We start from the raw sequence: 14,786 nt of genomic DNA on the forward strand, positions 1-14,786 counted from the left end.
GGGATCTTCAGAAGAGGAGGGTGAGCTGATGGAAGACTGATTACACAGGTCATAGACCCAGAAGAAACTTCCAGATATCAAGGTATTAACGACCTGGCGGTAGCGGTTCGTCAGACACTAGGTATTCTGGATGTAGAAGAGACTAGAACAGGCCTGTCTAACCTGCGGCCCTCCAGATGTTGTGAAACTACAAGTCCCAGCATGCCCTTCCAGCTATCAACAGGTTGTCTACTGGCAAATCATGCTGGGGCTTGTAGTTTCACAACACCTGGAGGGCCACAGGTTGGACATGCCTGGGCTAGAATATCAGATCAAAGTCTCTTTAAAAAAGATAGGAAACGTGCGATCTGCTTTGCTCCATCAGTAGAACTAAAGGAAATAGCGGAAGCATCCTGGAAACAACCAGATTGGAAATTTTCTAATCCGCGACCTCAACCATTGGGAACAGGTTCAAAGGGTTGATTCACCACACTCCCTATCCCAGGGACAGCCATTCTGCAGGATAATACTCACCGCAAGACAGATGGATTTTTAAAGTCTATCTACACTGCGGCAGGTACTTCACTCAGACCTATGTTTTCATCGGCATGGGTTGCCAGGGCTATAGAAACATGGGCTGATCAATTAGCAGCAGGTCTGCAAAATTCAGAACTGCTCCCTGTCGGACACAGTCCCTGCATTACGACCATGAAGCAGGGAGGGCTGCCTGTCACTTCCGGCCGATAGAGCTCTGTTGCTAGGCAACAGAGAAGCAGTCTCCTCCAGCCGCCTGAGCAGGCTCAGTAGCGCGCCCAGTTGCTAGGCAGCGGGACACTGGTTTCGGCTCTTGGCCGGCGGTCTGTGACGTTACTAACCGCCGACCTATCAACTCCAGGGCTCCACTATTTAAACCTGACTCTGGTACCATTAGGGTGCCAGAGTATCAAGTCAATTCCTGCCTCCAGCGTTCCTGCTAGAGATTTCTGCTATATCTCCTGTTTTGACCCGGCTTGTTCTGTGACTACTGTCCTGGATCCTGTTTCTACTTGTATGCTCTCCTGGTTTGACCTCGGCTTCTCTGTCGATTTTTTTTGAAATTCCTACGGTACTGCATTGTCCAATTGGCTTGACCCGGTTTGACCTGAACACCCTCGTCACTACTACACTGGTAACTGTCTTTGAGAACCACGACCTGCGCACCTCTTGCAGCAAAGTCCAAACTTCCTTGCGGGGTCCCTGGCGAACACTGGGGGTGTGTTAGACTCCACTCCTCCTTGTACAGTTGAGCGAATACCAGTTAGTAGTTAGTAGCTCCATCCATCTCAGCCCTGACACCCCTCGCCCTGCATCTCAAGGAGGCTTCTGGATACTTATACGAGGCCGCCAAGAATGCAGCCTCTGTTTCTTCTACTACTTCTGCAACCGCTGTATGGCCAGGAGACCGTTATGGCTCAGGTCCTGGGATGCAGATATGGAATCAAAAAAGTCTTATCACTCCCTTATTCAGGGGGAGTGTTATTCTGCCCTGAACTGGACAGCATAATTTGCCAGGCCACAGGAGGCAAATGCAGCTTCCTCCCAGTAAATAACCAAAACCTAGGACACCAAGGTTTGGTTCATTTAGACAGTCCTTTCAGGGGGGATTCCGCTGGCTGGCTGGGGCCAAATACATAGACCAAGAACTTCGGCCTCTGGAGGACAATCGTAGGTCTTCCTCCTCCACGAAACGTCAAGCTTCCAGAAAACAGTTAGTTTGAAGGTCCCCCTCCCCTCCTCGCAGGAGTGAGTGGACGTCTGCTACTGTTCAGAGATCAGTGGACATCGTCCTCAGAAGGCCGTTAAATTCGGGGGATCATGTTGAGAGGATACATGATAGACATGATAGACCTATAAGGTCTGGTACCTTGTTGGTTCTTCGCAACCAGCTTACCCCACGACCCTCAAAAGAAAGAAGATTACATGTACTGTCTCTCTTCTTTCCGCCGGAGTCATCCGCAAGGTTATGGACCACCAAAAAAGATGGGTTTTACTCCAATCTCTTTTTGGTTCCAAAGCCAGATTGCTCGTTGCGACCTGTTCTAAATCTGAAATGGTTAAACCTGCAGCTTCAGGTGGTCCATTTTCGAATGGAATCTCTCAGGTCTGTCATCAATGAACTGGAACCAGAGCAATTCATAGCATCTATATATACATCAACAATGCCTACCTTCACATACCTATCTGTAAATCTCATCAGGCCCTTCTCAGATTCACAGTGGGACTCTCACTACCAATTCAGAGCTCTTCCATTTGGCCTTTCAACAGCACCAAGAGTGTTTACAAAAATAATGGCAGTATTGGCAGCCTGTCTTTATTTCAGAGGAGTGCAAATACTGCCCTATCTGGATGATCTGCTCATAAAAGCCTCCTCAGCTCTCCTGCTGAGTCAGCACCTGGTCCTTACTATAAGGATCCTGGAGATGCACGGATGGCTCATAAATCGTGAAAAATTCCAATTGATTTCGTGCCAGAAAATGAACTTTCTGGGACAACAACAAACTAAAGGTTTTCCTTCTGGAGGACAAATCTCAATCGATCCACTTGAGCATGTGTCTATTTAGAAATTTGTTATCAACTTTCGACACCATTCCTTATGATCGGTTGCAGTCGAGCTGCTTCCAATGGGACAGCTTAAAGAAATGGTCAGGAGCCATCTGAAATTAGAGACTGATACAATTGTTACCAGATGCAAAAGCTTCCATCAGATGGTGGACGGTTTAAGACAGTCTGACAGTGGGAAAGTCCTTTGCCCCATTGTCCTGGATCTTAGTAACCACAGACGCCAGCCTGATAGGATGGGGGCTGTGGTACTTCATTTACAGCTCCAAGGTCTCTGGATACTTCTCTCTGCTTCAACATTTTGGAACTAAAAGCCATGCTAATGGTCTTACAGAGGGCCCAGGTGATACTTCAACCAGTATGTCTGTAGCCTGACAATGCGATGGGCAGTTTCTTATGTCAACGGACGGGGGGCACCAGAAGCACAGGAGCAATGAGTGTGGCAGCTCAGGTCTTGACCTGGGCAGAGAACCACTTTCCCGTTGTATCATCAATTTTTATTCCAGAAATCCAAAACTGGGAAACAGACTTTCTCAGCTGACATGCGATATTTCCGGGCGAGTGGTCACTCCATCCAGAGGTCTTCCAGTCTCTGGTCTTACGATGGGGATCCCGGACCTGGACTTAATGGCATCTCATCACAACAGGAAAGTACCTCAGTTTTGCTCTCGAACAAGAGACCCCTTGGCGGTGGCCATCGACGTAATGACTATGCCATGGGACTTCAGGTTGGGGGACCTTTTTCCTCCCATCCTTATGATTCCCCGAGTCCTTCGAGTAAAGCATGGGGGACTCCCAGTCATACTAGTTGTTCCTGCTTGGCCAAGGCGAGTTTGGTACGCAGAAATTCTTGGGCTAGCAGTAGGTCCGGGTCTGCAGTTACCTCTCTGAGACCTTCTCAGCAAGGACCATTCACACATCAGGACTTGCCTCAGCTCAATTTAACGGCATGGCTGTTGAGGCCATCCTGTGGAGGTTCATCAGGTTCTCTCCATGAGTAATGAACACCCTCCTTCGGGCTAGAAAATCAGTTTCGGCTCGTATTTACCACCGCATCTGGCGTACCTATATAAGGTGGCGTGAGAGCCGACCATGCCACATGGCTGCTTTTCTTCCACGATTTCTGAGTTTTCTCCAGGATGGCTTGCATGCGGGCCTTCATTTTAGGCTCATTGGAAGTACAGATATTGGCCCTTTTTGGTGTATTTTCACCTGCGCTTGGCAAACATTCCCGATGTCAGGACCTTCTTGCAAGGAGTCCTGCATATCCAACCTCCGTATATTCCACCAACGGCCCCCTGGGATTTTACCCTGGTGCTTAATATGCTTCAGGGACCTCATTTTGAACCATTACACACTGCAGAATTTCGGTTCTTGACTACTAAAGTTGTATTTGTACTAGCTATTGTATCGGCTCGTAGAGTTTTCGAATAGTTGCTCTCATGTCTTGAACCATATCTTATCTTTCATGATAGGGCAGTTCTCAGAACAGTTCCCACTTTGCTACCAAAGGTGGTTTCCAGCTTTCATGTAAACTAAGAAATAGTGGTTTCGGAATTCAAGGGTGGCCCACAGTTTTCAGAGATAGGTCCCATAGAGTTTCTGGATGTGATCAGAGCTCTAAAAATTTATGTCAGGAGGACATTAAAGATTCGCCGCACTGATTCATTATTTATTTTGTTTGACTCCTTTAAAAGAGGATGGCCAGCCTCTAAGTAATCAATTGCTGCATGGCTTACTTCTACTATTTAACAGGCTTATGTCAGTGGTAACAGACCTGTGCCAGATCGTATTGTAGCCCATTCTACCCGTTCAGTGGTTGTGTCCTGGGCTGCACGAAATGGGGCCTCAACTGACCAGTTGTGCAGGGCAGCCACTTGGTCCTCGGTCCATACTTTTACCAAATTTTATCAATTCAATGTATTTGCGTCAGCAGATGCTGCTTTTGGCAGTAGTGCTCTACGTGCCGGGCTGTAAGAGCGGTCCCTCCCTTAAGGAGGCTGCTTTAGAACATCCCCGTGGTAAGTGTCCACCAGATAGGATGAACGAGAAAAGAGGATTTTTATACTCGCGTTAAATTTGTTTCTCTGATTCCATCTGGGGGACACTGCATTCCCTCCCTTCTGCACTTCCGCTCTTTGGTCTCTTGTTGGTTGACTCCCCTTCCTTCGGGCTTTGTACTTGGACTGACGAGGCTACAGGGGGTTGCATAGGGGAGGGTTTGTCAGCCTTCATACATTAACAAAGTTAACCTGTTAAGTGCCAACTCCACCTCAACTATCACAACCCCATGGTAGCAGTGTCCCCTAATGGAATCCGAGAAGCATCCAAAGACTGTTGCATGCAACGTCTCTTGTTGCCCCTCTCTTCTCTGGATCTCTCTCCCTCGTGCCATTAGTCCCACAGGCAAAAAGAGTTGTAGTGTTCTCCGGGACAAACAATGTTACAATGCAAGGAGTGCAAATTATGTTATTATTTTGTACATAAGATAAATACTGGCTGTTATTTTAATTTGGCACACAAATACTGCATAGCTTTTTTTTACACTAAAAGTTAAAGTTGACCTAGGGCATGGCCTATCAACAATAAATGTCCCCAAGTTCTAAATTTATCCCCCCCCCCCTCTCCAATGCAACATGGTTTTGTCCAGGTGCAATGTTATTTTTTTTTATGCTTTGCTTTCCTTAATGACTCGAGTCCCTGGTGTCTTGCATGTTCTTCCTTCCTTTTTTATTTTTTTGTTCTCGGGAGCAGTGCCTTTTTTTTTTTCTTTTTTTTTCTTTATTATTTTTTTCCTTTTTATATGTAGTTTTACAAACTGTACAGTGCTACGTAGAATACATTCTGTATAATATCCATTTATTCATTCTAAAAAAAAAAGTCCTGTTACCAGTGTGAAGTAAGGTGTTTTTTGTTTTTATTTAAATGCCTTACAGATTTGTGGATATGATCTATCTACTCCCAATTCTGGTCCATTATTCAGAGTTCCTGTAACAGTTGTCATTCCAGCAAGGTGGGCAAAATTAGCATAAGTTACATATTGATATGTATTTCTATGTCCTGCCCTTTTGGAATCTGATTTACCTCCATTTCTTTCAAGCTTTTCTTTAATTATTTCATACATTTGTGACAGAAGAAAGTAGGAACACCCCCTAATAAACTTTTACTTGGACATAATCTGTGTTCTTTTTGGTGCAAACAAGACACACATTTCATATATTGTAAGTATTAAGCCACATTGCTCATACATATAAGGATATGCAAACAGGTAAAATGATAAAAATTTGAAAATATGCATAAATGTTAATTCCACGTAGATCTACCGGTACTTCCACTCAGGTATTGGACCCCAAAAGTGTAACCTAAAATGTTTTCTGAACCCGTATTCATATTATCCTGTGTGTTATATTAGAGTACCCCTCTCTGTGTGACAGGTTGGCTTCCTCTTTAACACTGTTGGGGTTGATTTTACAGACTTGTCTTCCTCCTACCATCAGTAGCCCACTGATACTGACTGGTGCTACTTAGCCACCAGATGCTCTTACTGTAAATATGTTAATTGAATAACACCATAGTGCCCACAGTTGTAGGAGTATGATTGTTGCCACCACCAGATTCCTTTTACTAGCATCTGGAACATCTTGATTTTTAGTGGTGTGTGGAGCTGCTGCAGGACCCCTTTGCTGGTGAATGTGACTGATTGTTCTTTACTGCTTACTTTGGATCAGTAGTGCTTTATAGCATGTAGAGCACTGACTCGGGATGCTGGGTTCAATACAGGACACCCAGGGGATGGATGAAAGTGTTAGCTGTAATGTGTAGGTCACAGTAATACAGGAATTAATACAAGATTTTTAGAAATAGTAATGTTTTATTGCTCATCAATAAAAATATGTTGCACACAATACTCGCGTAAAGGTAGTGGATGTGTGCACACCTCACACAGCTTTTCTGCTATTTTATATACAGTTGTCGCATATGTGTTAGCTACTATTCTTTTTAATTCAATTAATCCAAGTCCAAATTATTTCACCTCCTTTGCACACAAGTCAGCTTGCACCTTGTTCACTATTTTAACATTGTTAAATAGTGTTTGTACTTAGTGGCAAGGGAAGATATTTTAAAATATTAGCACATAGTTAACATACTGTCGTGAACATAGAGAACTTAGTTATTTATAAGGTATAAATCATAACTACAGTGTAAATATATTCTATCAAATGAATCCATTGATAAGTTTAGCTAAAGTGTAAAATGTGGAGACAGTCTGTTGTATGCGTATTTGCACATTCCAGTGTGAGAAGATAACCATGTCACCTGTAGCAGCTTCAAAGGGCTCTTGCTGTGAGATATATCCTGACACAAGTTAGTTTTTGGACACCTGAATAGACTTTGTGGGGACGGTTACAGCTGAACATCCTTGCAGCCCAAGGCAGCATTTTGAAGGCCTATACAGATATATAGAAATATGAGCTTCAAAGGAAAATGTCTTCATAGTTCATATTTTGGAAAATTCGGGTGCCACTCTATACTGAGGAGCAGAAATCACACCAGGTTTGTGAATGACAGGTACGGGTGGTATCCGGGAACAACTAAAATCACATATCTTTGGAAAAGGTATGTCACATTGTCAAAATTTCATCATGTTTGGTATCAAAACATAGACAAAGTCATAAGGGATTTATTAATAATAAAATTGGGTCTGTGGGACGTTCCACAGAAAAGTTAGGTCACATAGAATTGAGTAGTAAATCAGACAACATGCAAATGGTGATTGAAAAAGTGTCACAGCCCACAACCCTCCGGGGGTAGGAAGAGGGGTGGAAGTGTCTTCAAAAAGCTGAAACCAGTTACAGCAAATTGTCAGACATTTTGGGAAATCAATTCACATTGATCAGCTGTCCATCTTCCAAGCCAATTTCCCTTGGCCAGAAAAGGCAATTCACGTAAGTGCTACTCTGAATGTAACTCCTTTTTATTTTAAACTGTTTTGCTTCTTATAGCTCGGCCAAGTTAACCCTTTGAATGCCAGTGTGTGATTTGTTGATACATTTGATTAACAAGCTGTGTCTGCCTGCATTTACATTTGTGTAAAAGTCTGGCGGTGTGAAGAGTTAACCTTATGCTTGCTGGTGTGTGTCTTGCTAGTCTGTGGATAGCTAGAAGCCTTGTGTGGGAGAGTATATTTGGGTCCTATTGCTGCCCGTATTCAATAGGTGGTGGCAAACCTGAAGTGTGTGGGGGTGTGAGAGCGCTGTTGTGGAAGCGATTCAATAGGTCTATAATCTGTGTGATAGGTAAAGAGACTGCTGTAGGAGGTCACACCATTCCAGTCCGCAAACACCCCCAAAGTTACGGCAGCTGGGAGTGTGTCGCGACACATGCATTCAACTTTCAAAGACCCTTAGCATAGAGGAATTGAATTAAATTTAAACCTGTAACGCAGCATGTGTGGTGGGTAAGACCACATGGACCTAGGAATTGCAAGCGTTTTTTGCTTTCACAACACAATTTATCACACAAATGAATACTAATGTTTTTACCCTTCAGGTGGCTGGCCACATTGACTTTTCAAGTAATTAGTAATTTGTCCCATGTATTCTTAAATTTTTACTGTAACTGCTGAGACCTTTTTCATGCACCTTTTACACTTTCTGTGTGTTTAAGGTTTTTTTTTGGTTTTTTTTTGTATGGTTATTTTTATTAGAACTTTTCTTCTATTACCGTTTTTGTCTTCCCTCCAATTACATAGTGCTTTCTTTTGTTCTAGAAAAGAGAGCCTCTTATTTCTATATCTTACTCTTTTGTACAGAAAGTCGTCACTGCATACATTATTTTCTAGAATTGTTTTACTTTGTATGTATAAAAGGAAAAAGTACAGCGCTCAGGGTTGTCTCAAACCCCAATTATGAGTAAAACCCTACCACATAATACAATAATATTACATAACCATCTAAAATCATACACCCATGAAAGGCATGAAAACCATCAATACTGTCATATAAAAACCATTTTAAATTCATGCATATAAATTGAATGAAACTCTGCTAGCAAATGTGAACTATGTATCGTGACCTAAGCCAGTGTTTTTACTTTTGTCTTTTAACCCAATTACATAATCCAAGTCAGAAAAACTGAAATAGATTCATGAAAATCCTGCATAAAAAGTTTATCCCACAGTGCTGTGGGCACAGTCATTTATGTACATACACACCAACCTAGACCACAGTAATGGGCATAAAGCATGATCCTTCCTTTTATTTTTATTTTTTTATTTTAATTAAGACTTAACTGCTCAAAAATATTACTTTGAGTTGTTGATGTTAACGTCTGCAGTCAATATTTTCCAAAGCTGCAAGTGCAACTTTTTTTGGGGAAAAATACAAACCTTAGTACAATATGGGGATTGGCTTATAGACTCTAGGCATTGTTAACACATTTCTTGTTTGAAATGACAAAATAATTCTAGCTCCGCTCATTTTAATAAAGGCATATGTTTCTTTCAGACTCAGCGATTCGGCATTCCTCGAAAAGGTGTGTAAAGATGTACATTTCAAATCTGGGCAGATACAGCGCCATTTTATTGAAGTTCCTCAAGGTGCTACATGGGCTGGTAAGCGTAAAGTTGATTACAGGGTGGGCATTATTGTGTTTGGCATTTTTGGCTATTTGTGTGGATACTTTTGTTAGCAATAGGTTTCCTTGAATAGTAATTGGCGCTAATGCTGCTTTAAAGGAAAAAAATGTATGTATATAGAATATATTTGTTATCACACATGAATACAGTTTGAAGTACGAAAGATTAATTCATTAATTATTAAAATCTGTATGGTTGGTCAGTATTGATCAACTATGCTGAGCATTTGTGTTGCATGAACCTGACATTCTCATACCCAGTCTTTTTCACATACAAATATAAGAGGTGTTTTGGACTTAGTTGTACATAGTTCTGTTTTCTATTTTTATTCTATATTTTTTCAGAGGTTACGGTGACCTCCCGCTCTTCAGATGTGGCTTCCAAGTTTGTTCTTCATGCCGTTCAACTAGTAAAGCAGAGAGCTTACAGAAGCAATGAGTTTTACAAATTTACATCTTTGTTAGAAAATGGTTCTGTAACGGAAGCGTTTCCTGTATTGGTGAGTAAATCTACAGTGTTCTTATAAAGCAAAAATAAATGGATATTATAATAAGTTTATAGATTTCACATTAATATTAATCTTATGCAATGTAAAATTATTGTAAATCTGTACACACCTAAAACACTACAGGTCAAATGCCTATTTATTTTATTTTACATTTATTTATATAGTGCCAGCATATTCTACTCAGCAGCTCCTTAAGCAAGCTGATGGATCTCTTTTGGGAAGTGACTAAACTTATGACAAGACGTACATCGGAGAGATTGCTATTAATGGAGTAGAGGGCAATTTTAGAGCACTTTTTTGTATGTCATAGGAAATTGCCATTGTACCTTTTTTACATGCCTAGTGCATTTGGCGCAGCAGGTTCTTTTTCTTAATGTGCATAAAACATTCTGCTTGAGGTGTTCTAAACTTATGTTAGCTGTAGCTGATAAGTGCATGGCTTAATTCTGTTGAAAGAAGAGTTCTGAGAGCAACTAGATGGTTAGATTGTGGCACTTTCACTATTATTCTCAGTACATGTTGAATACAACTATTTTAACAAAATAAACATTTGCCCTCTTCATTTTAGCTGATGCAATCTGTCTCTTCAGTTATTTCTTTCAAGATTGAGGGCTAACCCCAGTCTGTCTTACAGCTGGAGAAGTGGATGGAGAAAATGTCTGGGTTGTCCGTATGACAATCCTCTATTGAAATAGAGTAATTGATGCACACAAGCTGATTTTGGGTACATTGATACATGTCTGTGCAGATGGATGAAGCAGACTGTACTGCTTTGACCATTCTTGCCATCAAAATGCACACAAATTTGTAAAAATAACAGACAAAGCAAGAATAGATGCTTTTGTTATCTATAGATTTATACATGCATTGATATATACTTTATCTAGAAGTATGAGAACTGGTGGACAGGGAAAATGTGCTGTAACCGAGTGCAACCAGAAATCATATATTTTTTATATTCTCTAAACTGCATTTAAAGAAATGGCAGTCTGGTTGCTGTAGGTGACATCACTTTTTCTTATGCATCTTTTTTATAAATGTTCTCCATTGTGTCCTAAATTATTAAAGCTTGTGCTTATATGACCAGAAATTGATGTGTGATTTGTCGTGTCAATGTTTAGCGGATTTAGGATTGGGTAACTGTATAATACATTTTTTATTTTTTTTTTTTTAATCTCCTTGCTACCTTTTTTGTTTTGTTAGAGTGGCAAGACCATTGAATTTTGCATTGCACGCTGGTGGGCAAGTCTCAGTGATGTCACTATTGACTACTCCATTTCTTTTCATGGACTTGCTTGTGGACTGTCTCAACTGAATATTGTAAGTTACCTTTGTATAAGAATAGCATGTAAAATTATAAGAATACTACAATACCACATTTTTTCGGTTCATTATAGTGAGGATTTTTTTTGTTGGCTATTTGCCGTCATGCGGGTTTTTTTTTTTTATTATTTATTTATTTTTTTTTATCCTGAAGATGCTTATGACAAAACATGAAAACCAGTTGCTTATGGTATAAACAGGGGGTTCAGTTGAGGTCCTTTCTAAGTTTTACCATTATTATGCCATTCGCAGAGCTTACAGTATTTTACCAAATTAAACTTTAATATTGGTTAAATGCAAGAATCTGAACTAGATTAGGGTAGGCCTGTCCTGCAGTTTTGAAAACTCTAATTTTAGCACTAAAGTTCTACAAATGACTTCCTTGGCACCACCTCCTACAGGTTGACTTTGGTAATAACACATATGCTCCCTGGTCAGTGAGGTCCTAGCTGCAGTGCTTGCCTCAGGTTCGTTGGAGTGACTTCATTTTTATCCCATGATGGTCGGGAATGAGCCTAGGTTCTGATGCAGGTATCTCGCTACCTGTCCAATCTGTGTATAATGGTGATTATGTTTTAGGTTCCCCATTAATGGTTGCCTCTTAAAAGGAAGTGTCCTTGCTAAATTTTAGGAGAAAGAGACCATTTAACAAAAGCCTTGAGAATGGTGCAGCATGTTTTGCAGAAACTGACAGTTTGTTTGACCAATGACAATATCCAGGCAGTGTTGTTCACTGTAAACATTCATGGTTATACACTCCTGTAAAAAAAAAAAAAAAAAAAAAAAAATTCTTTCTTTGCTGTGCTATTTACATAGAGGATGGAGGGGAGGGGGATTGTAGAGGGTTTTCTATTATGGGCCTTTTTTGTGGCCAAGATGGAAGAGCATTGAGTGGCTTTTGTTGAATGGTTAGATAGCTTCCTGTGAGAAGGACCGGCAGATCAGTGGTAAGGAGCTCTAGACACTCCCAGACTTGCTGCAGCATTTTAGCGGTCAAGGTGCAATGATTGGCACATTGCCCTAATAAGGTATCTTTAAGACCCCAAAAAATTATATAAAAGGCAGAACTGTAGATTGTTTGGTAACTGGTTGAACTTATGTTGAGAATCAAGAGCATGCTAGTGTGTGTGTGTGTGTGTGTGTGTGTGTGTGTGTGTTTTCACTTTCCTCCTTTTTTGCTTTTTTTGGTGCCTTGTACAGATCCTGCAACATAGCATGGGATCAGAGCTTGTGAATGCAGCTAAAGTGTACAACACCTGCTAAATTGTCTTGGCCCTCTTCTGCTACCCCAGGCTCAAGTTGTAGTATGGAGCAGGAGCTTTAGGTCCAAGAGATTAAGTTGCATATTGAAACTCTGTTATGCTATACACCCTTTTTAAATAGTTGATCAAGACTCTTCCCTGGATCTTCCTATAAGGTGTGGCCAAAGAATCTCCTTGCACCTCTTCTATTTTATGTTTCGGACCTTGTACAGTGTATGTCTTTTATGTGTTTGATTTTCCTCTTAGACGGTAGCTTTCTATCATTGTTTCGGCTCACAGGGTCCTTGCCCATAGATTGTGTAGAAATCATGTAGTCCTGGAAATATTTGTATTGTGCTGCCTACAAGCTGGTGGTGTGCTCAAGTAAATCCACATATAAATATGTGAGTTTTAACGGAATGCTTAAATCCCCATGTGCAGATGCAGATATATGCCAACCTCCCTACAGCATGCGTTGCGCACATTTTGATTTTGTTCACCTTTGCCATCTAATATTCTGATCCAATTATCTATCTTATGTTTGTTTACAGCACGGATCTGAAGGGATCGCTCGATTTGATGTGCTGTCTACATTAAAATATGAAGACCTGTCTCCCAGCATTAGTTTGAAAAATTGGGTGCAAACTATAAGGTACTATACCCTTTAAAATATATTTGCTTTAATACAAGGCTGAATATGTGTTTCCTGTGGGCATCCAAGCAATGTTATTCTTATAATTGTCTATTAATATAGTGCCTCAATATTAAGAAAAGCTTTACAGAGAATTGTAATAATTTTAAATCTGTCCCTGCCCCACTGGAGCTTATAGTCTAGATTTTCTAACCTCACACATATGCGCAAATAAACTAGGGTCCATTTTGTCAGCAGCCAATGAAACTACCAGTTTGTTTTAAGCCAGTGGTACACAGCCAGAGCAAAATACAACATGGTGAGAACATGCAAACTCAGAATTGACCAGTGCACTGTGCTGCCCAATTAAATATTTCTTGTATGCTAGCAATTTTGACATTTGTATAAGTAGTTTTTTTTTTTTGTTTTTTTCTTTGTGGCACCGGACTGGGCCAAAACAAGTATGGTACATGGCCATCATCAGGATATTGGTGGGTCCATAATGCTTTTTTCTAGGGAAGAATCTGCTTACCCTGGGACTGTTTTACCACCAGAGATTGGTGGATTGACTCTCATTGTGGCAATTGAAGCCATGATTCTTAGAAAATAAGGTTACCAAGGTCATGATTAGTGCTTGAAAGACTGTGTCCGCAATTAATTATTATACCGTTTGGCAGACCTATGTTTCTTGGTTTGAGATTAGGAGATTTTTCAGTTATTTCTTCCCATACTGTACTAAGGAATGGTCTGGTTTATGGCTGACACGGAGTTCCTTCAAAGGTTTAGTTTTCTGTGCTTTTACAAACATGCACAACTTCTTACAGGGGGCGAGGTGTTTGAGACTACCGTTCAGTCATCCTTTTGATCACGGTGACTTGAATTTAAAGATTGACACTATAACAGGCTAATTTTTGAACCACTGGGCTTGGGCAGACTGTTTCCCTTCTGACCATTTCCTCAACCCAGCGGGTGTCTACCCTGGGGCTCTGTATGGATTGGGTACGAAATGTTGAAAATCAGAAGGTCGACGGTGTTAAAAATATCATAAAGCATTAAATTTAAACAAGCAATAAAAAAAACAAAACCTTCTGGGACCTGAAGGGCATCAAAGAAAAATGTAAATAAAACACACACACCACTGTAAAGATTACTTTCATTGAAATAAAAACACACCTACACAAACCCTCATTTACCCTCTTTATTACTCACCTACATCCAGGGTCTTCATCTGTTACAGATTCTTGTTTGTCACAGCAAAAAAACCCAATTACATGATTCTAAACTAGCTCTAACGAGCTCCCGTCGAAAGGTGACATCTTTGCTGCACTGGTTTTATTTATAATGTAGGGATTTCTCACAGCTTGGACTCAAGGGGCTGTGGAAAATCCCCATGTTATAAATAGAACTAGTATACTAAATATTTTTTCCTTGGAATCCGCTACTCCCATGTTTATTTTGTTTGTTTTTACATATTTATAATCAAGAACAAAATGTCATCCATCAAACGCTCTCTCATGCATCTTAAGAATGCCACACACAGTTTTCATGAGTCACGCGGAAGGAATAAAATGAGGCGTTCCCTCATTCTTTCAAAACTTTTGTGCACACCTGCTCTAGCACGTCTTCGAAGTATGACTTTTTACTTTGCTAATTAAAGCAATTAGGGTATACAGTATCATGAATGTTAAGCAAAGATAAAATAGAGACTTGGAGCTACAAAGTTTAGTGCCTTTACACTACTAGAACTGCTGGCTACCCCAATATAACTGTAGTTTATTGAATAAGAGATTTATAAATTATTGATGTTATCACCATAAGTGTGATGTCTCCATTATTTGTATTCGTACAATGAACCATGTATGTACTGTC

At 40.6% G+C, this 14,786-nt stretch overlaps 1 protein-coding gene across 2 annotated transcripts in view; it reads left to right on the forward strand.

The window, feature by feature from the left end:
• TPP2 (tripeptidyl peptidase 2) overlaps positions 1-14,786 on the forward strand; it is an 80,065-nt gene that overhangs the window by 25,744 nt on the left and 39,535 nt on the right. For both annotated transcript variants that reach the window (XM_075199968.1, XM_075199969.1), the window contains exons 15-19: positions 5,514-5,590; positions 9,084-9,190; positions 9,559-9,713; positions 10,926-11,042; positions 12,838-12,938. In XM_075199968.1, the coding sequence (XP_075056069.1) occupies positions 5,514-5,590; positions 9,084-9,190; positions 9,559-9,713; positions 10,926-11,042; positions 12,838-12,938 (557 nt within the window). The remainder of the gene's footprint in view (positions 1-5,513; positions 5,591-9,083; positions 9,191-9,558; positions 9,714-10,925; positions 11,043-12,837; positions 12,939-14,786) is intronic.

The sequence above is a fragment of the Mixophyes fleayi genome, chromosome 2 (assembly GCF_038048845.1).
Source record: "Mixophyes fleayi isolate aMixFle1 chromosome 2, aMixFle1.hap1, whole genome shotgun sequence".
NCBI classification, from domain to species: Eukaryota; Metazoa; Chordata; class Amphibia; order Anura; family Limnodynastidae; genus Mixophyes; species Mixophyes fleayi.